This window comes from Cygnus olor, chromosome 8, assembly GCF_009769625.2.
Source record: "Cygnus olor isolate bCygOlo1 chromosome 8, bCygOlo1.pri.v2, whole genome shotgun sequence".
Classification (NCBI taxonomy): Eukaryota; Metazoa; Chordata; class Aves; order Anseriformes; family Anatidae; genus Cygnus; species Cygnus olor.
In genome coordinates, this window is record NC_049176.1 from 9,937,746 (window position 1) to 9,961,173 (window position 23,428).

General features: G+C 51.4%; 1 protein-coding gene and 1 long non-coding RNA gene across 8 annotated transcripts; both read right to left on the reverse strand.

Moving 5' to 3' along the window:
* Positions 1 to 1,152: 1,152 nt before the first annotated feature.
* LOC121073780 lies at positions 1,153 to 7,411 on the reverse strand. 6 transcript variants are annotated; one of them, XR_005821930.1, is made up of 4 exons: positions 7,307 to 7,411; positions 6,190 to 6,264; positions 5,038 to 5,213; positions 1,153 to 2,184 (listed from the first exon to the last, which is right to left on the reverse strand). It is a non-coding gene; the product is annotated as an uncharacterized LOC121073780 (long non-coding RNA). The 6 variants fall into 6 exon arrangements; XR_005821931.1 differs by lacking the exon at positions 1,153 to 2,184 and adding an exon at positions 4,220 to 4,694 and having other exon boundaries at positions 5,072 to 5,213; XR_005821928.1 differs by lacking the exon at positions 1,153 to 2,184 and adding an exon at positions 4,220 to 4,694.
* A 2,247-nt stretch (positions 7,412 to 9,658) lies between these two features.
* FMO3 (flavin containing dimethylaniline monoxygenase 3) lies at positions 9,659 to 23,183 on the reverse strand. 2 transcript variants are annotated; one of them, XM_040565676.1, is made up of 10 exons: positions 22,849 to 23,183; positions 16,033 to 16,109; positions 15,795 to 15,932; positions 13,753 to 13,941; positions 13,292 to 13,454; positions 12,282 to 12,424; positions 12,003 to 12,202; positions 11,530 to 11,888; positions 11,040 to 11,112; positions 9,659 to 10,121 (listed from the first exon to the last, which is right to left on the reverse strand). In XM_040565676.1, exons 3-10 carry the CDS (start codon positions 15,924 to 15,926, stop codon positions 9,782 to 9,784), a joined length of 1,599 nt encoding a protein of 532 aa, XP_040421610.1. In that variant the 5' UTR covers positions 15,927 to 15,932; positions 16,033 to 16,109; positions 22,849 to 23,183; the 3' UTR covers positions 9,659 to 9,781. The 2 variants fall into 2 exon arrangements, with proteins under 2 accessions (XP_040421610.1, XP_040421611.1); XM_040565677.1 differs by having other exon boundaries at positions 16,033 to 17,009.
* Between the last annotated feature and the right edge of the window lie 245 nt (positions 23,184 to 23,428).

The window sequence follows — 23,428 nt, forward strand, 5'->3', positions numbered from 1 at the left end:
TTAATGCTGGAGGAAGGGACAGCCTGAGTTGTGTACCCAGCCCAGATAACTCCTTGCTGGACTAAAGCCTCAAAAAAAAAAAAAAAAAAAAAAAAAAACAGTTCCCAGCTGATTTGGGGCAGGGCTGGGCTCCCATCCTCCTTTCTGGCTGCGACAACCAAAGCCTTGCTTGCCACCACTGTGCAAGTAGGTCTACAAAGCTGGGGGTGAGCTGAAAACAGTCCAAGGACAACTTGCCCTGCATCTGTGCTGTTGTTGTGCCCAAACGCAATTGGGTTGCACTTAGGAAAGGACTGGGCAGGCACTGTGGGGACAGGGTCTGTCCAAAAATCCTGCCCAACACAGAGCATGTGTAGAGGGATCCTGCCTCTGGTACGTACGTTCCTCATGTGCATCAGTCACCCGTGAGTTGCATCCAAACCCCTCTGCACCCTGGTGGGCCTTTTCCAAAAGATTTTTTCAAACTATTTTTGTTTGTTTGCTTGGTGGCTTTTGATTGTTTATTTTTTAACCTATTTTTCCCTTTCCTCTCTGCAGAGCATCATAGAACCATTCAGGTTGGAAAAGACCTCTAAGATCACCAGGTTGACCTAGCACTGCCAAGTCTACCACTAAAACGTGTTGTGTGCTGTGTGAAAAAGGCAGGACTATTTAGTTTCCCCTCAAACTCATTTCCACTGAACACAGAAAAAATGCACGGTGACTTGAGGAATTGCTTCCAGTTCTCCTGCCCTGCAGAATTCACATCTTCACGTCCCCACCTCTGTCTGGCTGAAAATGGCCACGTATGGCTGGTTTGATATTGAACAGCAATTATTCTGTGGGATCCTGTATTTTGCTTTTCTACATCTTTCCTGCTATAGCAATCTAGGCAAAGCATGGATTAACATACCACCAAATTTCCTGGGTTTGTCCCGTTCATTTCCTAATAATTCTCAGCCTTTTATTTGACCTCTTGGCTGCCCATGAGCCCCATGCCCATGCCTTGAGACAACTGTTCATGGTGACTCAGATCTCTGTGCTGAGAGGTGAGATAATTTGTGTCTACAGACTTTTTTTTTTAAATCCTGCTGTATTAATTTGCATTTATTACCATTCATTTCTCTGCTGTTTTGTCTCTCAGTCCCTCAGGACCATCGCAAATTCCCCAGCTCCTCAGGCAAACTTTAGTCTAGAGCTCCCTGAATTAATTTCTCCCCAGTACCAACACGCAAAATATCAGCATCAAATCAAAGGTTACATTGGCTCAATGCATAAATAAGTGAATAAAACAATGGCTAGATCAGGTATTTTTGGTTTCTAGCCTCTGCTATAAACATGGGGAGCCGCATGTGCTGCTGGGGACTGGCTTACCATTGCACTTTATTTCTTCTCACTTTCTTCCTTCTCTGTGACAGGCTGTGGGGGCAACTGACACAAGCCTAGGGAACAGAGGAAAGCACCTTGAGGGGTTTAACTTCTGAAGGGACATGTGAACTCATTCTGGAGTAAAAAAAATGTGGGAAGCCCTTCCCCAGGAGGACAGGAAAGCCTCATTGCTTGTATTTAGCCCAGCAGCACCCATCCTGCCAGAGCCCAGCCCTGCACATTGGGACAAATTTGCCTCCACCTTTCCCTCTCCTCTGGTGGTCGTGGAGGACAAACCACCCCTCCCGTAAGAAGCACCGAGTCCTGCCCCGATGGATCCACCAGGGTTCCTTCCAGACGATTCAGACCTATATGCACCTAGGTTTCCATATTCATCTCTGTGCTCTGAAATATTTGAGAGAGACAAGATGTGCGCAGCCTGAAACACGCCTTGGTAAAGGGGAGAACTCACATTATCTCTCCTGCCCTTGAAGGCATGGGTCACCCAGTGTGCATACCTCTCGATCACGGGCATGATTCCTCCAAGGGGCCTGATCAGCCCAAGGACAGCCAGGGTGAGCCTCCGCAGGTGCCTCGGAAACACATTTGTAGAGGGATGTGTTTATGGTGATCCTCCCCATGAGGATGTAGCTCAGAAGGTCATGGATGGTTCAGCATGGGCTCATGCATCAGGCGGCTGTGGAGAAGCCAAGGGGCTCTGAGCGTTGGAGGCCACAAACAAGCCCTGCCTGTGTCCCTCTTGTTCTCCCTGGGACTTCCTTTGCTTTGAGCAAACAGCACTGCTGTGAAAGCACCGGCCTTGAAGCCTCTTGATGCCTCGGAGAAAGAGAAACAACACTTAATTGGTCGAGCTTTTGTGGCTTTTATAGGGATGAGTGCTGCAGAAACAATCAGGGTGGCAAGAGCAAGAAACTTCAGTCAGTGGCTATGAGGGACTTGGGGAGGTCCAACCCTCCATCCCGCGCACGCAGAGCTGGTCTTTCAACGCCCAAAATGAGGTCTCACACACCCCTGTGCAGCAGGAACATGTTGGGTGCACGAGCTGCACTAGTGCAGCCTTGGGATTGAGCCTCTCAGAGGTTCAGACAAGCCAACAAACCTCTTCGCCTCTCCCAGGAGCGGCTTCAGAAGCTCTTGACAATGCTGATGACAAGGCCGCCCTCTCTGTGCTGAGAGCTGGGGACATTTGCCACGCTGGGATGTGCTGCACAGCCCTGTGGCAGATGATGGACCTTCCCTGAGAGGATGCCATCCCATCTCACATGCTGTGCAGCCACTTTCTGAAGCTGCAGCATCCAACCTTGGACATTTGCTTTAAAGTGCCTGCAGGAACAAGGCTGCAGAAGCACGAGGGCCTACTGCTGTTTGTGCCAGGAGGTTTGACGGGCACAAGCAAGTACATGAGGAGCAAAGCATTTTCCCTGAGGAGCATCAAACACTTCTCCTCCCAACTGCCTGCAAGCAGCTAGCAACAGTACAGGGAAAGCAGTGCAGGACATCTCCTTTCCATCCACCTCTGTGACCACATCCCACTGGCCCATGGTGTCAAATTTGGGGTGTTTCCTGATGCTGCTGATGGTGGTCTGAAAGGTGGGATGCACGTATGATGGGTACATGGAGCTGGGTGGCATGGGACACCCATTCCTCCCCCAGACCTGAAGCGCTTGGCGTAGCACCAGAGGTAGCCCAAGAGTTGGGCTTTGGGCAGGAACATGGCCAAGTCCTCAGGGTAGGGGGAGTTGGAGAAGGCTGACATCTCCTGGGAAGTGTTGCTGATGACCAACAGGTAGAGGCTTGGCTCCTCCAGGACAAACCCAGGAGGAACCCCACCAATGGTCACAGCCAGTTCAGGCATCTCCAGGAGCACTGCCCAGTCCCCAGCCTGCCCTTTATAGAGGAGCCCCTCCATGGGCCACGCCAAACCTTTCATTCCCTTTACCAGCATCCTGGGTTCTTAATTTACAAGCTAGAATAAACGCCTTCAAACATTCATCTTCTCTCTCTTTATACATATTTAAATAAACCCATCCCCTTTTAGCATGCTAGCCAGGCTGCTTCCAAAGCCCCGCAGTTGCCCTGGAAACTCGCTTTGTGAGGCTGCAGCTCAGCCACAAGCCACTACCAATTTTTACTGAGAGTCATACTTAAACTATCCCTGCTTATCAGCCTTGCAAACATTTGCATTTCATCTTTCGAGCCCTGCTGTCACCTTTCTTAGAGAAACAGAGCCAAAGATGCATGGGGGCTGCTCCTAGCCCCTGCATCCTGTCCTCTGTCCCTGTAGAAGATGCCACCAGCTTTGGCACGGCCACAGAGACTGCGGTTGTAAAAATGCAGCTTTGGGGATGCTTTGCTTCTGCCTCCCAAAGCTGCCTCTCTGGGGAATTCTGGGCTGGACAGACAGACAGCTGCAGGGCTGCTGCGAGCCCTGGCTCAACCCCAGTGCTGGGGGTTTGTGCTGTTCAGCTGGGTCACCAGCCCGGTGGCACCACCCCAGGACATGCTGCCAGGGGACAGTTGCACTTAAGGGCGACAGCGTAGTCACTAGCAAGTAGCTTTCAGTAGAAGAGTGGTGTTGGACACATTTCTACAAAACACTGAATTTCCATGAACAATTTCAGCTCTCAGTAAAAATTTCAGAATACTTAGCTTTCCAAGTTTTAAATGAAGACTGGACTTTTTCTGTTTAAATGGAAAAGAAAAAAAAAAAAAACCTCCACTATCATAAGCTGTTCATTTATTCGCTCCTTTTTTCCCCCTTGCATGCCAGGAGTTAACTTGCATCACAAGCATATCTCAGCTATGCATGGTATTTAATTCCCTACCCTAAAGCAAAGAAGCTGGAAATAACACCCAGGACCCCCTGCCTTAGCTTGCCCATGCCTGGTGCTGCCACGCTTCCATTCTCTGCCTGCAAACACCCACAGGGGTTAACCCCAGCAGTTTGATGGGAAGCAAACCACTCGCCTCACTGTGCAGGGAGGGTTGGAAGTGCTGTTTGGAAGTGCACAGACATGGCCGGTTCTCCCCTTATCTCCCAGGACCATCTGCCCATGCTCTTGCTGCCGCCGCGAGTGGCACGGCTCCGGCTGGGATTTATAGGTGACACGTGGTGCTCTCGTGGTGGTTGCACAACCCGGGTGTGCTGCGGGAGGAGTGGTGGCACCTTTGTGTGCCAGGAGACGGGGGTGGTGGTGATGGCCAAAGGGGATCACGGTGGTGGGAGAGACTGGAGTGGTTCAGAGACATCCTGGGGGCATCCAGATGGTGGTGCCCAGCAAACCAGGAGAATGTGAAGTGGACGCAGACACCAGCATAGCAAGGTCCTAAACACACACACGAAGTGGAAATGCTTGCTAAAATATCAATGGAAAACATAGCACCCATCCATCCATCTCCCAGGGGTGAATTATCATGGAGAAGAAGGGTGCGAGGGTGGCTTTGGATGCAGCTTCACCTGCAGCTACTCAATATACTTAGGGGTGACTTGGAAGGAAAGTATGAAACGCCTGCAAATGAGTACAGATGGATGTGGAGGTCATGCCAAGACTGTTGGTGAAGGACTGTGCCTTTAGGAAAACCAAGGTTTAAAAAAAAAAAACAAAAAAAACCTGGGGGGTTCTGCCCAGGCTGCACCTCCCAGCCCTCCCACCAGACTCCCAGATTTACAAGATCTTGCAGCTGCAGATGTGCTTGCACACACTTGGCAAGAAGAAGTAGGGAATCCACAGAGGAAAACATTTTGTTCTTCACGTGCCCCCTGGTTCCCTGGGCTTCCCAGCCAGCATCCCAGCTGCTTGCAGTCAGCAGGACACCAGTGGCCATCACTACATGGGCTCTGCATGCTAGAAAGAGAGGGCAGGGAAAAAAACAAACCAACCTATTTGGGCTAAACTGGATGGAAAGGAGTAGAGCAGGATCTTGTCCTCTCCTTCTCTACAAAACCCTGGCACTGTTTTTATCATCTCTGCTTAAAATAACAGCTTAAGTCAAGGAGGGGCAAATCTACAGATAAACAAGTCTGAGCACAGCCCACTTGGATGTTTTCTAGGCTCAGTGCCACCAGCTTTTGGAGTACATCGGGGGAAGAGGAACAGAGAGTTTCTTGTTAAGGCAGTCTTTTCTTGTCCACAAACCTTTCTGAAGGCTGCAGAAAATGGGTCCGCGCTTCCCTTCTGCTCCCCTTATTCAGAGGTTTGAGGGAATCCCACGTCTGTAGGAGGATGGCACTTAGCCTGCCCTCAAGGGACCTGAAGTGCCTCCCATCATGACTGAGCAGAAGGCTTAAATCCCATTCCTTCATTGTCCGTGGCAGTGAGGTTGCTGCATCCCACGAGGATACATGGGGGGAGAGGAGGCTGCTGGTGGCAATGTGCATTTTCCCCAATTTCTTAGAGCCTGGATTTTGACCCTGAAAAAAATTGCTTACGCATTGGAACACATGGGATGCCCCCAAGGTCAAAAGGGGATTTTCCTGCTAAAAAATAAAATAAAATAAATGTTATCAAGTGGCAGAGGCTGTTCTCCTGATTCCTTTACAGCTCCCAGCATAGAGAGGACAGTAAAGCAAGCAGCAACAAGCACCAGCAGGACATTTGTGTTTCTTTTGATCAGAACTAGGTACATTCAGTTTCTTGAACTCTCACAAGAGACGTCACGGTGAAGAAGACCCAAAGAATGTGCCAGGGCAGGCACGGGCTGTAGCAGGTAGTGCGGGAAGGAGTTTGCTAATCAGGCAAGGAGGTCCTGTGAGAAGGGCACGAGTGTTTTACTCCAGCATACTTGGCCAAATTTGACCTGATTTAATAATAAGTCACGTACCTTCCACGTGTGCAGCCTGTGGACTTTGCCAAGGAGAAGCCGCTGCCCTTGTTAAGCCTGCTGCCTCCCATGGCGCTGATGAAGGCAGAAGAGGAGCAGCTCTTAGCTTCTTGTTTTGGAGGTTTTAAGATTTACAATTAAGAGTTTCCACTGACAACTTAAGAAAAAATCTTCACAAGACCATCTCTAATGGATGCACACACACGCCCTTTCTTGCCATGGCCTTGTACCATAACACAAAGCAGATAAGCACGTGTAAGCTCCCAAATAGCACCCAAAGAACCCGCAGCTCCAGGAAGGGCTCTGGACCCTCCTCCAGCCTCCTGAATCAACCCTCAGCATTCAGGGCTCTGTCTCCATCATTTCAGGAATAACAAAACATCTACTGAAGGAATTGCTGGAGTAAACAGGGCTTACATTTAAATATAACACTTGTTTAAAAAAAAAAAAAAAAAAGCAAATAACCATAAGGAAGAGCTGCCCGGAAAGCAGGTGGTTAAGACATGCAGACCCCAACCAGAGGGCTCCGTCCTACCACCACCTTGGTATTCAAGGGTTTTTAAGAATTCAGTCAACTCAGTGGGTCCCCTCCTGTAAATATTTTCCCCCTTCCTCCCAAGCTGGGTGTTTAAATACCTTCAATTCCTGCAGACGCTCCAAGAGCATCTCGAGCGGAGGTATGCTGGTGTTTGACATTCCTGACTGCCAGCACTGGGACACGGCAGCAATCCTCCTCCTGGCAGGGACATGCTCTGGCACCACCTCAGGCCCCACCTAGGAGCTCTGTTTGTGCATTCCTTTGCAGAAATATGCTCTTTACAAGGACAAAACCCCCAGCAGTAAGCAATAAGCCCATCTCAGACCACTCAAGTTCCCTGCTGAGCGCAGCCAGCACAGGCACTGGCAGCCTCACTAACTCATATCAAGTGAGGGATCTTCTCTCATCTCCAAGAGCTTCAGCAGACCACAGGACCATCTGACCTACCTTCTTCTCCAGAGCAGCTCCTTTCCTCCTTGTTTCCCTCACCGGTTTTGAAAACCCCTGGTGATGAAGACTCCAGCATCTCCCACAGACCCTCGTGTTTGCCTTCAGAGGGGGCACCAACTTTTCTCTTACCCCCACAGCAGAGCCAAGCTGCCCCCTAACAGCATTTGGAGATATTTGAGGAGATTACACAGCATCACCTCTGCCTATCTCTAAGGCATCTTCCTTAAATTGGTACAGGAGCTCCTTTCTTGGCTTGCTAATTGGTCTAAGAAGGTGCTGAGCACTCACAGGTGGTCCTGGTGATTTTAGGACTGCTCAGCACTGTTGTAGCCTAGCCCCATTTCTCCTGCGGAGTGTCTTGACCCAGATCACACCCAGGACAGGTGAATCCTCACACTGGCCACCACACATCTGCCATTTCTAAAGCAATACTGTCTCTCCAGCGCTTTCTCACCGCACCCCAGACCTTGTCCTTCCTTGCTGGAGGGCTCCCATGGCTTTGCTCAGATTGCAAAATAGGTGAAGTTGCACAACACACACAAAAAAAAACCCAACATCAACAAAAACAAAACCTTTACGCAGACTTCCAAGGCATAACTTCATCTCACCAACATGTCAAAGGGGAGAAGCACCAACCCCACAGCAGGAGACACCAAAGCTGTTATTGATTGTGTCCCAAAAAGCTCTGATCCAGGCAAAGGTGAGACAGGCTGAACCAGCTGGACTTCAGACCCAGCTGGGCACAGGCTTTTATCTATTTGCTGTCAGCAAGCCTGAGCAGAGAGTAAATCATGGGCCAGTTAGGACTGGAGCCAAGACTCATCTCCTGTCCCCCCAGGGATCAGCTACCCTGTGCTCAGAAGCACCTGCAGAGTGTTCATGATGAAACCAACAATCCTTCTCCTTTTGGGTCACCCAGCCTACGTTCAGACGTTTCATTCCAGGCTTTGCCTTTGAGGAAGGTTTTGTGCCTATGGAGATGTGAAAAACCACCTCTCACTTTCTATTTACTATAATGAGGAAAAAAGAAAGGGCTTCCTAAAATTCATGCATGAACTGCAATTTTTAGTTTTAATGCCCATAGCTACTAGTTTAAACATTTTGCTCTAAATACTGAAGTTAGTGGCTAATGCATTTCCTACACCAAGCCTGAGGCATGGCTCAGCTTTCGGCTTGGAAAAAAAAAAGTAATATAATTCATGATAGCAAATGAACAGTAAAAATATTTTTTCCTCTTATCTGAAACAGCCTGTGGCCTGAAGTGGGACCGACATTGCTCTGCAGGACACATAACTGGCATTTGGGTGTGCTGATAATCACCCTTGTGTCTTTTTTTCCCCTGGAGACATTTCGGAAGTTCACAGCATTGCAAAACAGAGCAGCAGCTCCTGTGGTGGCCTCAGGGCCCACAAGGCACCAACAGGACCAGCTGCACAGCCAGCACCATCTCCTCAGCTCCCATGGGTTTCATGCTCTCCTTGGCCTCTGGGGAGAGCCCCACTAACATATCCAGCCCCAAATCCCCCAGACCAGCCAGCCAAATGGTCTTCCTTCTGAATTCCTTGGGGGTCTCGGAAATATTGGCCCCTGAACTTCGTAATATCTGCAAGGAGAAGAGAAGGAAAGAGCCCTCAGAGCACCTTGGGGTGCAGCCTGAGATTGCAGGCTGCTGAGACCCAGACTCTGGGGACAGTGACAGAGCTGGTTGTATGTGTTGGGACGGGAGGCACAGCCTGGGCTGAGCCCAGTGTGCCTCTTCACTGCATGCATCAGGACCACTGCCTTCACGAGCTGCCCGTGCCAAAGCTTAGCTGATTCATGAGAAACACATCTGTCCTTCCTAAAAATGAGCTATGATATTGCTGAGGCAGCAGGAATGGGAGCTGCTGTCTGCTAAATATTGCATGGCCACAGCAGTGGGGGTGCTGGGCTACACAGCCCCAGCTGCGCCTGTCCCCTGGGGAAGCTCACACTCTGCAGAAAAGCCAGGTGCTGTTCTAGGAACCAGTGGGCTGTTTGAGCTAGGGGGCTTTATCCAATCTTTTACACCAAAATATTCTTTCCTCTTGACATTTTCATCTGAGTTGCTCCCCCACCTTTGGGAGTCTTTCCCCATTGGTGAAAAAGGTGGATATTCTTCTTTACTTGCTATGGAAATGACTGCCCAAAAGGGCCAATTCAGGCAGGCTTGTTTTGCCCAGAGCACAAGCTTTACACCAAAACGCCTCTTGAACAAGCAAACATGTTGTCTCTGTCTTTCCACTAGAGAAAGACTGTACAAAGGGAGAGTTAAAGACACTGCATCACACTTTGAACACATTTAGAGGGATAAAATAACCAGCATTGCTTACTGGGACCAGCATTTATACTCTTTCATAGCTACCGAAAAAAAAAGTTGAGAACGCTCCCAAATTCATCAGGCACAGAGGCTGCACCAATTTACCAAAGCTTTTTTTTTTTTTTTTTTTTTAAACTTTTAAAGGAAACTCTTGATGAATTATCTGGGTAATGAGCCAAGCAGCACACATTTCCCTGGGTGGCCAGCAGGAGAAAGCAACCCATGCACAAACCCCACTTGGTGCGTCCGCATTGCTCCCTGCTCCCCTAGAAGTAGAGTGCAGTGAGGAGGAGGAGAAGCAGGAGGAAGAGCACCCCCAGCATGGCCGGGATGGGGAAGATGCTGGGGGCGTCAGGGGCTATGCGTGTCCTCATGGGCCGCAGCATCCTGTCCCACTGGGTGAGGATGGCTCTCCTGGCCCCGCTCCACTGCCCTGGCCCCGTCAGCCGAAACTGGTAGGGGCTGCAGGGCCCGAAGAAGACCTCCAGGGCCAGCCGCGGGTCCGTCACCAGGAGTTTGAGCACGTTGGGCTTTGCGCCGATGGCTGAGGCCAGCTCGTCCATGTAGGTGATATAATTGGTCTGCAGCGTGGTACTGCTCCCATACCTTTGGGGGAGAGGGAAAGAGGGGCTGCTTTAGCTTTTCCCCTGTTATTATTATTAATTTTAATATGACATCTTGTGTCCTCGCTGCGCTGGGGGATCCTGTGGCAGCAGCCAGGATGGGCAGGGAGCAAACCCTCCTGAAAGTCAGGCAAATTCAACACAGGTTCAAAATGGTGCAGGGGTTTGGCAGGGAACAGACAGCCCTCTGCTCCACAGCCACCATCTTCCATAATATCAAGGCAACAGACAGGGATTTTGCTCCCCCACAGAGCCCTGAGAAGGGGAACAAAAGCAGAATCTGTCCGCCAAAAACAGGGAGCGGTGCTGGCTGGGGCATGGCCACGCACCATGTGCATCGCTGCCGCTGCTGGTGAAGGGATCTGGCTCTCACCTCAATGCTGTGCTTTGGAACTTCCTGCCATGCAACTGTTTCTAAAAACAGCAGAAAACATTGCTTGGGCCAGACTCAGCTTTGACTATGTTCATATTTTTACTGCGTTGCTTCACTGTAATATGCGATATGCTAAGAAATGGGAATGCAAGGCATTTCCATGTAATATATGAAACAAAAAATATCACGGAAGAATGAGGAAGATGTTCTGGTTTTGCTGGGGCCTCACTGTGTGTATCAGTGAGAAAAGCTATTTCAGACTGATAATGCTCAGTGATGGCAAACCAGCATTTCCAGACAGGAGATTTTGCCATCACAAATTTTCCACCCAAACTTGCCCAATTCAGGCCTTCCTGGGGTGGGTGGAAAACTGTGAACCAACACCAGCAAGCTGGCTGGGGCTTCCTGTGGGTTCACTCATCTGGGACATGAAGGGGGCATTTCAGAAGAGCCTCCTGGCAAGGAGCTGCCTTCTTCTTGCCCTTTTCTCCTCCTCCCTGGGCAGGGAGTCCCACAAGCTGCACCTACCACTGGAGCTTCTTCCCCATCTTCTCATCTATGTCGTCCATCATCTTGCTGACGGGCGGGAGGGTGCACAGACCTGGGGAGAACAGGAATAGCATTAGCAAAGGGAGGTGATGCCCGGAGATCCTTCCTAAAGCAGGTAGGGTCTGTAGGGATCAGCTGAGTCCTTGGGTGCTTCTCTTCCCTTTGGAATCAAGATCTGGGCTTTGGTCATACTTGGGCATCAGAGATGTGACAACATTTGCCACCCTGTCCCTTAGGGTGTGTGGTGATGCCCAAGTAGCTGCCCTGCCACAGGGACCTCATTGCAATCTGCAGCAGAATGAAAAGTCACACATTGCCACGTTGTGAGGTGCCATGGTATTTCTGGCCAAATCTGTGTTCTTCAGCTCTCAGGCACTGCCCTCATTTTCGGTTTTAATCTGTACATCACTGCTGGGAAATGCGAGTTCCCATTAGGGGAAAACAGGCCTTACTTAGCCCATGCACCTACCCTGGAACACCTTGATTGTCCAGCGGCACTGGAGGTCTGCTGTCGGAATGGCGGACCCAAAGGACTGGACCAGCCCGATGACTGCCATGGTTGGCTTCTCCAGATGAGGGGGGAGGATGCCCTTGTAGAGGGTGACCTCATTGTTCCTGCTCTTGATGATGGAATCGTCCTCCATGAAAGGGTAGAAGTAAGTGTAACCCGTGGCAAAGACAACCACATCCACATCATCCTGCACAGTCCCATCTTGGAACAAGACGGATGTTTCTCTGAATTCCTTCACGTCTGGCTTGATCAACACCACGCCACAGGCGATGCGGCTCAGGAGGTCATCGTTGAACACCGGCTCCTTGCGGGATGTTCTGCAAGGGAAAAGCCCAAGGAGGCTCCTACTGCTGGCCCTGGGCAGGCATGGCCCAGCTCCATCTGGGACCGGCACCTCTGGCGGCTTTGGGAACGGATGGCCTCACGCTTACCTGTTCACTGGCATGAGGCCAAAGTTCTCGTGCTTTACGAGCTGGTTCATGCCCCTCACATACAGCCAGTCACTGACCGCCTTGGGGAGGATGTTGCCCAGCCACGTCCGAAAGCGGGTGATGATCACCATGTCCCAGGGGTAGCCGTGGTCCCAGACGCGGCTCAACACCCAGGACCCGCTTCGTGAGCTCAGGTAAACCTGAGGGGCAGCCGGGCAGGGGTGAGGCACCCCTGTGATGGCCACCAGCCCCGACCAGCCCTGGTGCAGGTCCCTGTACCTGTGAAGCCACGGAGCTGAGCTCCACAGCGATGTCACAGCCAGAGTTGCCCAAGCCGACCACCAGCACCTTCTTCCCTCTAAACTTCTCTGGCTCCTTGTACTCCCGGCTGTGGAAGTAGCAGCCTTTAAACTTCTCTATCCCTGGGGGGCAGGAAGACAGAAAGGAATGTAATTCCTTTGGAAAAAGAGCATCTGGGCTGGCCTGGGCATCTCCCATTCCTGCAGGTGGTGCTGGAGCATCTGTCTGAGCATTGCTCACAGGAGCAGGTATCACCGGCACGCGGAGGGATGCTGCAAGCCTGTAACAGGACAGGGTTTTGTCTCTGCATTCGTTCAGAGTTTAAATAGAGAGGAGCCTGAGTGTGCAAGAATAGGACACGTTGGTGTGGCATTTGTGTACCCCAAAAGCTACAAGTACAGCCCCAACATCATGCTGAGACACCAAAACAGCCAATGTCATCCCCTCGGTATGCCCTCACATCAGTAAGTGACAGGGAAGCAACTTTCATTTCTAAACCAGAAGGTGACAAAGGATCTGAGGGGAGTTCTGACCAGCTTGTACCCCAAGTCCTCACCTCCTCCAAACAGACCCCCAGCACCAACCATTCCTCACTATAGAGAATTTTTCTCAATGATGTGCCTGTAAACAGAGGTATGGTAAAATGCGCACAGCTATTTGTATTAGAAACCATGGAAAAATGCAAAAAGAAGCATTTTATGAAGCCCTTTAGTGAATAATCTTCTATTAAAGGAAACACTCTGAAATCATTTTTCCACGAAAGACTAGCATCACCTCCAAAGTGTCCCTGCCTTGTCACAGTTTGGATACTGAGTCTTTTTTCTTAAAATCAGGTTTTGATTTCTTGAACAGAGCCCACCCCCAAAAACACTCCAGAGGAAGACAATCTTCTTAGTGCTGAAAAGGCAATTTTGCAGGGAAGAAACACTTGAACAGAAGGTGTGTGCCTGTCCGCGTGATGGTGGATGAATTGCATACACGCAACTTACCTGGGAAGTGGTCGAGGGGGAGGTTTGGGTAGATGTGATGCCCAGAGCAAATCATCACAGCATCAAAAACAGCCGCCTCTTCCTTCCCATCTCTCTGCGTAACCACCTCCCACTGCCCGGTAGCACAAAAGTCAGGGCGCTTCCTTATCTTGGTGACCAGGGTCTTAAAGGAAAGAAAGACAGAAAGAGGTTTGGGAATTCAGTGCCCCAGGGGACCCTGCTGCAGCCAGGTGGGTGTTGTCGCCCCCAGGCACAAGGTTATAGGGCAATTATTTTGGATGGAGAAATCCCATCCCCATTTTGCACTCATTTGTGCTGAAAGATTTTCCAGCTGGTTATCTGACCCCACCCAACAAAAAGCTGGTGAGACCCGCTTGCACAAAACCCACATTTTTTTTTCCCCAGGATGTTTTCCCCCAGGATTTTCCCTGAGGCACCGTGATGACCTCCATCCCGCCCACCTTGAAGCGGATGTGCTGCAGCAGGTCAAAGTGCCGGGCATAGTCACAGATGTACTCCTGGAGCCGGGCATTGTGCATGTAGTTGGGGTGGTCGTCAGGGAAGGGGAAGTCGGGGTAGCACATCATCTCCTTGCACGAGTTGGTGAAGACGGTGCGGTAGATGCTTGCTCTGCCTTCCTCCACATGCTCCTGGAGGGGTACATGAGTAGAGGGCTGTGGTTAGAGGGGATGAAGGGACGTGTGCTGCCCCAGGGGGTGTCCTCCGCTCCTCAAAGCCCAGATCTCCAGCTCTGGGTGGGCAGCACAGCTCGGGGAGCCAGCCATGGGCACCCTGGAAAGTCACAAGCCACGTGTAGGGAACACTAAGCCAACCTGGAGATGATTTTATCCAGGACTTCTAGGAGAATCTCAGAGCTTTGGAGGCCTGAACCAGGATGTTTGGCTCTCAGAGTGAGGGAGGTTTTCCCCTGCTATCCCCTTCCTGCCTGGCTAAGTAAGCCCCAGCCCCATTCTTCAGCTCAACCTCACCCACCAAGCCCAGAACCGAGGGCGCTGAGCACCCCAGAGGGTCTGCAGCCCTTTGCTTACCTTCCTCGTTTGCTCACAGGCTTTGTGGGCTCATCCCAAAGAGCCATGCACAGTACGTCCCCATAATAACCTCAGATTCCCCTTTTTAGCATAATTTCTTCTGCATTTACCTCACAGAAACATCAGTTATGATGTTTTCTGTACTTAACCTTGGCCACATGCAGCTGCTGTTTTAAAGCTGAAGCATCTCTTCTTATAAACATCACTCGCAGCGCTCAAAGTGATTTTTCTCTCTGCTTGGCTGGAGCACACGGGACTATCGCAGGCTTATTGCTCTACTGCTCAATTAACAAAATCCAGGCACCATCCGTGGCAAAGATAAATACTTTGTCTGTGAAACTGCCCTAAATCTGCTCTCCAAGCTTCTGGTCCAACAGGCCAAGAGCTTGTGACAGAGTAGGGGTCAGATCCCTGCCAAAACCGCAGATTCCCACATGTACAAGATTGCACAGTGCTCTTGTTTAGATGCCATGGGATTCAAAGCTGCTATCCTAATGCTACTGGCATTTCTGGCTGGGGTTTATGCCCCTCAGGACAAGGCTTTGCCCAGGTGGTACTAGGGGATGGACACACAACTGCAGAGAGGACAAATTTTGGGCTTCACCACCTCTGTAGATTCACACACCTTGGAGGCAGAACCCAGCAGATGAGCAATGTTTTCCACTTCCTTAACAAGCCAAAGGGGTAATAAATAAAGCAACATTTCACTCATGCAAAACTGTCAAAAAATTGACTTTTTTCAGTTAAAAGTGGCTAAAAAAGCACCTGAAGAAGGCTGAAGAAAACTGAAGAACAGAAAGTTATTTACATTAATTAAATAAATAAATATATAAAAAAAACACAACTGTTTTATTTTAATCTTGTCAAATTAAGAGTCTCTCTGAGGGTTTTGGTTTGCCAACTTTCCTCAGAACGAGCAAGCAGATCAATGATTTGCTGAACCTGCTCGGTCCAGTGATTTTCCATCCCCAAAACATTCTGGGTTAAAATTTAAACCAACTCTTGCAGATACCGTCACCACCAGGCTGGGGCCAGAGAGACACCCCAAACCCATCAAGTGCAGTAACCAAATCACCCCCTAAGAGCATATACGTGTCCTAAAGGGCCAGGTAGGAGGGCTTGCCTCAACCCAGGCATTTAGGAGCTGGTTACACCTGCGTTTAGGAGCCAGGGAAAGAAGAAGCTCAGGGGAGAGGGTGCAGGACTGGGTCTAGCATCCCCGCTGAGGTCCAGAAAGCATCCAGAGGTCAGGTGTGACAGCTACAGGCTTTGTGCTTTGATCCGAGTCAAACACTTTGCATCACCCAGAACAAACTTTGTCCTCAACGCCTCCCCCCTTCACCTCCCCCAGGCTTTAACCTGCTCAGCTCCTTTCCCTGAGGTGCTCCTGAAGCCACCATCCCCACCCCAAACCCTAACTGACCGCAAGGCCACGCGGCCCAAGCCTCTCTCACCGTGTAGCGCCACAGCCCGCCGATGTCCTCGCTCCTCTCGAAGCAGGTGGGCTCCAGCCCCTCTTCCAGGCAGCACTTGATGGCCGCCAGCCCGCTGATGCCCGCACCCACCACGGCCACTCGCCGCACCATGGTGTCCTGTGGTGGGGAGAGCGGCTGTCACGGCGTGGGGCCGACTGCCTCCACCCTGCCCTGCTCCCTAAGAGTCCTGTGAGGTTTTCCATCCATCCTCGCTTACCTGTGCAGTCCTCAGGGAGGTGAGAGCCGTGAGCTGAGGCTGTGGGAGGTGAGGAGCTGGGGCTCGGGAGGAGGTTCCTGCAAAAAGCAAAGCTTTTATACAGCGCTGCTGGGGAGGCAGGGCCAGAGCCCGGCCTCTCTTTGGACGAACGACTCGCGCTGCATGGACTTTCGCAACCCCCAGCTGTAACTTGAGGAGGAGCTGTGGGCTCAGAGCTCTGAAATTAGGAAATAAAGCCCTGGATTGAAATGGTTTCCAAGATAGAGGTCACCAGGCGGCTGCTTCCAGAATCTCCAAAGGCACCTCTGCAAAGCAGCACGGCGACGCCCGAGTGGTTGAGAGCAGCCGATGGAAACGGGGGCCTCTCGCCCACAGGGCCACCGAGGAGACTGTCTGGGGAGGCTCATCCTCAGCCAGTGAAGAACTGGAGAAATAAGTAGTCCATTAACAACGTGTGGGCAGAGTAGAGGCGACTGTAGGAGCAGCAGACCATCAGGGAAAGCTGTGGTTTGTATCCTGCCTTCTCCCCTCGCCACCATGGTCTCCACAAGCATTGCCAGAGCCAAGCAGTTCCCAGCCACGTCACACAACGGTCCAGGTTCCCCAAGCACGGGACTTTCTGCAAGTAACTCACTGTCCAGGTTTGTTTTCTCTAAGTTCATATGGATTTTCTCTGGACCAAATTTCCACATTGCCTCAAATCCCCAGTTCTAATTAACAGGGCAAATGTGCCTCCAAGGACATCTGTGGGAAAGGACAAAACACAGGCAAGCCTGGAGAAGTGTGCTTGCAAGCCCAAATCCAGCTCCGCACTCTGCAGCGATGCTTAATTCATTGTGTGAGCCCATCCATCAAATCCTGGCCTCCGGAGGGAGAACAGCTCAGCTGGTGAGTGCACACGCTGGGAAGTCCGCGGGCTGCTGCTGCCGGAGCCTCCAAAGCTGTCGAAGCTGGACACTTAATTCATCCTAAATTGACTTCAAATGAAATAGAATGGAGAATGCCAGAAAAATGATTGAGCAACTGAACAGAAGAAGAAATTGCTCATTTTTCCACTATCTAGCAAATTGGTTCGGGTTTCCAAAAGAGCATTTTTGGAGTCACGATTAAGTGGACTTAATGCAAATAAGCTGCCAAGCTGGTCTCATGGATTCCCAGCCCGGAGGAGAGGTGGATCTCTGTGACTCCTGCAGGACTCAACCTGGAGGAGGAGGACTTCTGCCCATGAAAACATTTGTTAGAAAATGACACACAGAGGACGACAGTGCCTGCTCCGTGCCCTGGCACGGGGACAGGAGGCATCAGCCTATGGGAGAGGGAGGGGAACAAAGGTGCCCTCCCTCTCAGCTCATCCTTTCCCAGCTGCCCTTTTCCTCAAAAATAAAAGATTTTGGATGTTTTGCTCCATTTTTCCTCTCTAGAAAGGAAAACACAAAGGGATGGAAAAAGCTTCAGGTGTGGAAAGGCAGAGAAAGAGAGAGAAGTTAGGGTGTGCAATAGTCTGCAAAAAATATAGTTTTAAAAAATTAACATCTAATGGCACCAAAGTCCCTCTGCCCAACAGCTGCAGACTCCTGTTGGACTTTTTATCACGCACCACAGGAAAGAAGCAGCAGAAGGCAGCTCTCAGTCTCCAGAAGAGCAATAACAGGGTAAAAGCGGTCCCGCCTACAAAAACCTTCTTTTCCAGCCCAAAGCTTTTTTTCACCAGCAGCGTGCTGCTGAGGCCAGAGGTGGCTTCGAGCACAATGCTACGGCTCCTACGGAGGGGACATCTCACAGGGACACAGCTCGCAGCCCGCTTTGCCTTTGTGCAAAAAGCTGGACCCACGGAGAGGGGAACATCGTCTGAAGGACAGGTCACAAAGGGCAGGATGCCCACAGGGAGCACAGCCCCCCGAGCTGCAGACAGGCTCCCGGTGCTGCTCGAGATGAACAAAATTTCCCCAAGGCACCGCAGCCTCACCGGGTCCCGGGGTCCAGCAGCCGTCCCCCTTTGAAGCACAACTCCATTGTTCACCCATCTTTGAAGTGCCAAATGGGAAACATCCCGCAGGCTGGCGGGGCCCTGCACACCAGGGACAATAAATCAGCAGCTGTAGGGCAGGAACTAGGAGTGCCCACCTCCCTTCTGCTCTGCACTAACTGCAGCCGAGCGCTTCCCAGGCAGATCCCTCATTTGTCTCGAGTGTGGTTAAAGATACATTTTTCATTTCCTTTTCTGCACCCCTCCCCATTTTTGTTTGCAGGCAAAATCCTTCCAGGAGAGGGCTGCAAGAGGATTCCCATCAGATTTGGGCTGATGGATGGAGCAAACCAAAGCATCTCTGCTCTGCTTAACCCTCTTCGGTCATATCTCAGCTGGGGCGGCTCCTCTTCAGAAGCCCCAGGTTCTTTCATCTCTGCTACAAGTGCAACTGAAACCGTTCCAGACAGGGCTAACCCCCCAAAAAAGCCCAAGAAATCCTTATTAGGTGTAGCATCTGCAACAGGAAAAATCTGTCTCGAAGACATCTCTTGATGGTAAAAGCTCTCCTCTAAACGCCACCACTACCACCCAGTCTTGGTGCTGGCTGTCCTGTAGACCTCCAGTCCATCTCCTTGCCTTCTCCAGGAGGAGAAACTCCAGGAGAAGCTGCAGTGGCCTCACTGCCTCTCACATGTGGAGTCCCACCTCCACCGCAGCTGCTGCAGGCTGCCCAGCTCTGGGCCATGGTGTAGGTGCTCAGAGGCACCTGGCTCTGGGAAATTACACAGGATTGCCCTTTTCTTGTGCAATCACCTGGCAAAAACAGGCTCGAGTGTTTACCTGGCTCCTGCACCGCTCTAAGCCTTACACAACCTGGCTGGAAGAGTGGAGGTCCCCAAGGACATGCGCATCCAATGCCTTTGCTAACCACAGGGGTAATGCCCTGCTCACACCGGTGACACGCAGGGGACTGCCACTGCTGCAGATCTGCAGTGGCCTGAGGCACCATGGACATGGACAACCCATGGGGTTTACTCCCACGTGTGGGATTCATCCCAAGTATTACTGCTTCCTTATGGATGTGCTCAAGAAGTCCCCTTCCTCCTGGCTGTGTCCCCTACCCCTGCTCTGCCTGGGCTTCACCAGAGACCTCTCCAGGGCTGTCCTCCATCACATCTGTACCAGCCTTGCTTGAAGCACCAAGGTGAGTCCCAGGATGGGACTGTAAGATTTGAGCCGTTCTGCTTGCCCCCAGCTTCACTTTTTGCAGAAGGCTCCGGCCAGGGAGGAACAAACCCATCCCTCACACAGGGAACCAGAGACCAGAGGCTCAAGTCTCAGCACAAAACTGCTTCAGGGTGCTTTGTGACCACACCTTCCTGAACAGCCTTGGTGGATCTATCAGGCACATAATTCCTGCTAACAAACCCTTTGTTCCCTTTTGTCCTCGGGAGATGCATACCTGAGCAGAAGGCATCTGTTTTAACCCCCCTGGAGCAGGAAGGCAGTGACCAGCCCCACAGGAAAAAAACAAACAAACAGGCTCTTGCCCTCACCTCTCCTGCCCCAGCAGCATGGACAAACTGAGCTGCAAGTTGCCATCCATGGGTAGAGCCACAGCATTTTGCTTCAGTGCCTCGCAGAAGGGCAAGGGTCTCCTCCTTGCTGCTTCAGTGGAGAAGGCTCTCAGTGGGATGAAGCCCAAAAAAAGCTGCTCCCCAGCAGCAAGGAATCCCATTGCCTCATTATGGTTTTTGGGCTGCTAATTGCCAGTTTCAGGAAACCCACCCCAAGAGGACAATGTTCCTCTTTCTTCTCTGAAGGACAGCTCCAGCCCTGAGGATGTATCCAGGGGATGGTCTCTGGGTGCAGCAGCCCATGTCCACAGCACTAAGCAGGGGATTTTTCCTGGATCCTCCTCCCTGAGCACAAATTTGTTCCAAGAGTCATTCACAAAGGATGCCACAAACCCTCCTGGAGGCATCCAGCTTGCAGCAGCCCATCAGTGTGGTGGGAAGATCAGAGGGGTGCTGAGACAGAGACCCCAGGGGCTTTCTCCTTTCCTGGAGGGCTTGGGGTGTGCTTTGGGATCACTTCCCAGTTCCTCCCTCCCTAGGGAGGGACTGAATCCACTAGGATTGCTGGGAGGACACAGTCTTGCCCACTCAAAGGGTTCAAGGATCACACAGCTGGCATGACATTAAAAAAACCTCCAGAACTGAGAAATCTTGGGTCACTAGGACACTTCAGACCTCATTTTCTGGAGCTGCTCCACATTTCCCATGGTTCGTTGCCTTCCTCTCCCCAGGGACATGCAATGGGAACAAGCTTCTTCCCCTGAGGTCTCACCAGCATCAAGCACCACCAGGAGGTAAGCACCTCCCCAGTGCAAACAGGCTGAGAGGCTTCACAGTCTCACCTGTGGTCCCTCCAACAGGCACTTAGTGCTTTGTTTGCAGGTGATTTTGAGCTAAAAGGGAGGTGAGAGCCTCGAACTATGAAAAACAACCCCAGGGAGAGATGGCCCCACTCTTCTAGCAAGGCTTCAGGTGCCAAGATGTTAAAAGAGAAATAAGAGCTTCCTTCAAAATGGAGGTTTCTAGTCTTTATGCCTGTTGTGAAGGAAAAAAAAATATGGGAGAAACTCTGAATGAAGGGTAAACTGGAGAGCTCCCAGGGCCAGGACCATCTGATTCAGCTTCTGGTCACCGTGCTGGGCTGCCTCCTCCAGGAGCTGCTCGGGGGGTGCAGGGAGGTCAGGGCCAGCAAGGTGACACCCAACTGCCTTTGGTGTGCCAATCCATCCAGAGGAAGCAAGAGCAAAAGCCACAAAAGCTCACTTTATGCCCTGGTTTTCACATCCACATTTACACTGCAGCTGGCTCTGCGCTTTCAGATGCTAACCCACAGCTGCCCCCGGGAAGCCAGCCTGAAGGAGCTGCCCCAGCCTGAATTTTGTTTGCCCTGTACATTGTTTTCTCCAAGCTGTGTCTGGTTACGTGCCCCTTGAATCTGGGATTTGTTTTACTTTTTGTTACATATCACATATTCAGGATCAACATCCCTACTACTAAAAATGTCTTTATACCCTCATTGTTTATTCTGCTTACCTTTGCACGTACAACCCGATTATATTTCCCATGCCCTGTTCTTAGACAGCCCTAGCAGTCAGACCAGTTTTGAAGCAAAACCACCAAATTCTTTATGGTTCCAAGTGAAAGGCTTGGAGCAACAATGGTGTGACACAGCCCCCCCTGTTCTTCAAGACCTGCACTTCTCTGTGTGCTACATGCAGAACCCACACAGCTTTGGGGGTCAGGTCAAGGGGCAATGCTGCTGGTGAAGCCCATCCCAAATTCTAGACAGATCAGACTGATTTCCCTCCATGCCAGTGCCTTTTCCCACTGTCTTCTTGCCATCGCCCTCCCTGTTGTGTAAAGCTTGCGGACACAACCGTTCCTGGCCCTTTTGCTGTAGGGATATTGCTAAATCATGTTATTCTTGCTGTCATGCTAGAAAAAAATTATCCACTTCAGTACAACCATTAACCATAATTAGTGCTCAGTTGCACAGAATCTGGAGCAGGGGGATCTGATCATCTGCTACCAGCCAATAAATCTCTCCAAGTGCACGGGGAGCAGACAGCAAAGCGAGCAATCACTCACTTCTCCTGTAACCACTTTTAATTGCCCCAGCAAACAAGCACGCAAAGAACATTTTTTTCCATTTTTCTCCATCAGCTCCTGCGCTGGTATCTGTGTGTGGTCAACAGCTCCTGCCCTTGGGTTCCCCTGGCCATAGGAAGCCCCTGCAGGTGGAAGCCCTCACCAGGCTGCTGCCTATCTCCTGCTCTGGCCCCCACGGCCACCCCATTCCTTGCTGGCCCTGTACAATCCCTGACTCCTCAGGGGCCAACCAAAAAATAAAATAAAATCCCAAATCCCCACGCAAAGCCTTTCGTAACATTGCAAGGCACTGGTCCTGGTGCTTGCACCGAGTACCCTGCTCTACTGCAAAACCTGCTGCTCCTTGGGATCAACGTGCATTTGCGTTAAAGGATCACCTAACCTACCTGTAGGATTTTTAAACTGACTCTGGAGATCCCTACCAGTGGCGCAGAACTTGCCTTGCAGGCTCACAAAGCTCCTGCAGGGCTGAGGGTGTTCAGGCTCGGCCAGGACAGCGCTGGAGCACGCAGCCAGCCCCAGCAGGAGCTCTTGAGGTGCCAGCCAGCCTGAATTTAGCCCAAATCCTAGCCTGCTTCCCCTGCCTCGAGAAATGGGCTCAGGGAGACATCCTATTTACTGAGAGAAGAAAAGAATAAACCCAAACCCTACGGGAAGGGTGTTAAAATTGGACCTTTTCCCCACAAAATTCAAAAGGGGCAGAGCCCAGGAGAGAGATGAGTGCCCTGACCTGAGCTTAAATGGGGCTCTGGGTGCTTGGGTGAGGGCCCAGCTGGGGCTGCTTGGGGCCCCCACCCAGCTCTGCCTGCTCCTGCCCCAAACACCCCGCTCTCTGCCCCCTCCCCCGCAGCCCACTCCGAGGCCCACGGGGGGGGGGGGGCGGGGGCTGCATCCGTGGGGTCTCAGCTCCCCCTGGTGGGAGAATGGACGGGGGCACCCTGGGGACACCCCCGCGTCCCGCAGGGTGGCAGCGGTGAGGGGTTCACAGCCAGCCCACCCTAACCCCCCCCGGCTTCAGACAAAAAGGGGGGAAAGCTAATTCTCCGTGCTCTCACCAGTGATGCTCTTACACCGTCGCAGCATCACGTCTCTGCTGGTAATTCACAAAATATCACCGCCCCAGCCCTCCAACCCCCTGCTCACGCACGGTCAGGTCCTCACCTCCAAAAGATGCTGGCCCTGCTCAGCACCATCGCTCCCTCTTCATGGCATCCCTCCTTCCAGCTGCGCGTGGTAGCTCCATCTCACCCCAAACCCAGCTCCTCATCAGCTCAAAGTCCTGAGTTTGTGCTCCAGAAGAGTGTTTCTCTTGCACCATGCTGCAATTTTATGTCTCAGCTTGGCTGTGACCGCGTTCCCCAGCCCGTCCTGGAGCAGAGCACCAGCGAGGATGGGCACTTGGGGACGAAGGGACAGCACCACCCGTGCCCCTGGGGCTGCTTGGAGCCAAGGCGGGGGGAAACTCAAGATGTTTCTGGGATGATTAAAGTTAATTAGCTCCAATGGTGCCTAGGAAGGGAAATGTTTCTCATTTCAGTTCCAGGCGACTTGGGCCCAAGCCTGTTTTTCATAAGGGCCGGTAACTGCAAACAGATAGGGCCCTCTCATTGGAAACAGGCAGCGCGAGACATAATTAAAGAAGTATGCACTGGCCTTTCAAAGAGCCGTTTCCAATTACTGCTATTTCAGGAGTATTAAGGGAAAATATTTTAAACAAGACCACTGCAAAAATAGATTTTGT

What these genes read in the sequence shown, in the direction of transcription:
- FMO3 (XM_040565676.1), bottom strand. Translation starts at nt 15,926, where the DNA reads ATGGTGCGGCGAGTGGCCGTGGTGGGTGCGGGCATCAGCGGGCTGGCG. An exon ending in GCGGGCTGTGGCGCTACACG is followed by an intron (nt 13,942 to 15,794) that starts GTGAGAGAGGCT and finishes GTACCCCTCCAG; the next exon opens with GAGCATGTGGAGGAAGGCAG. An exon ending in GACAATCAAGGTGTTCCAGG is followed by an intron (nt 11,113 to 11,529) that starts GTAGGTGCATGG and finishes TGTTCTCCCCAG; the next exon opens with GTCTGTGCACCCTCCCGCCC.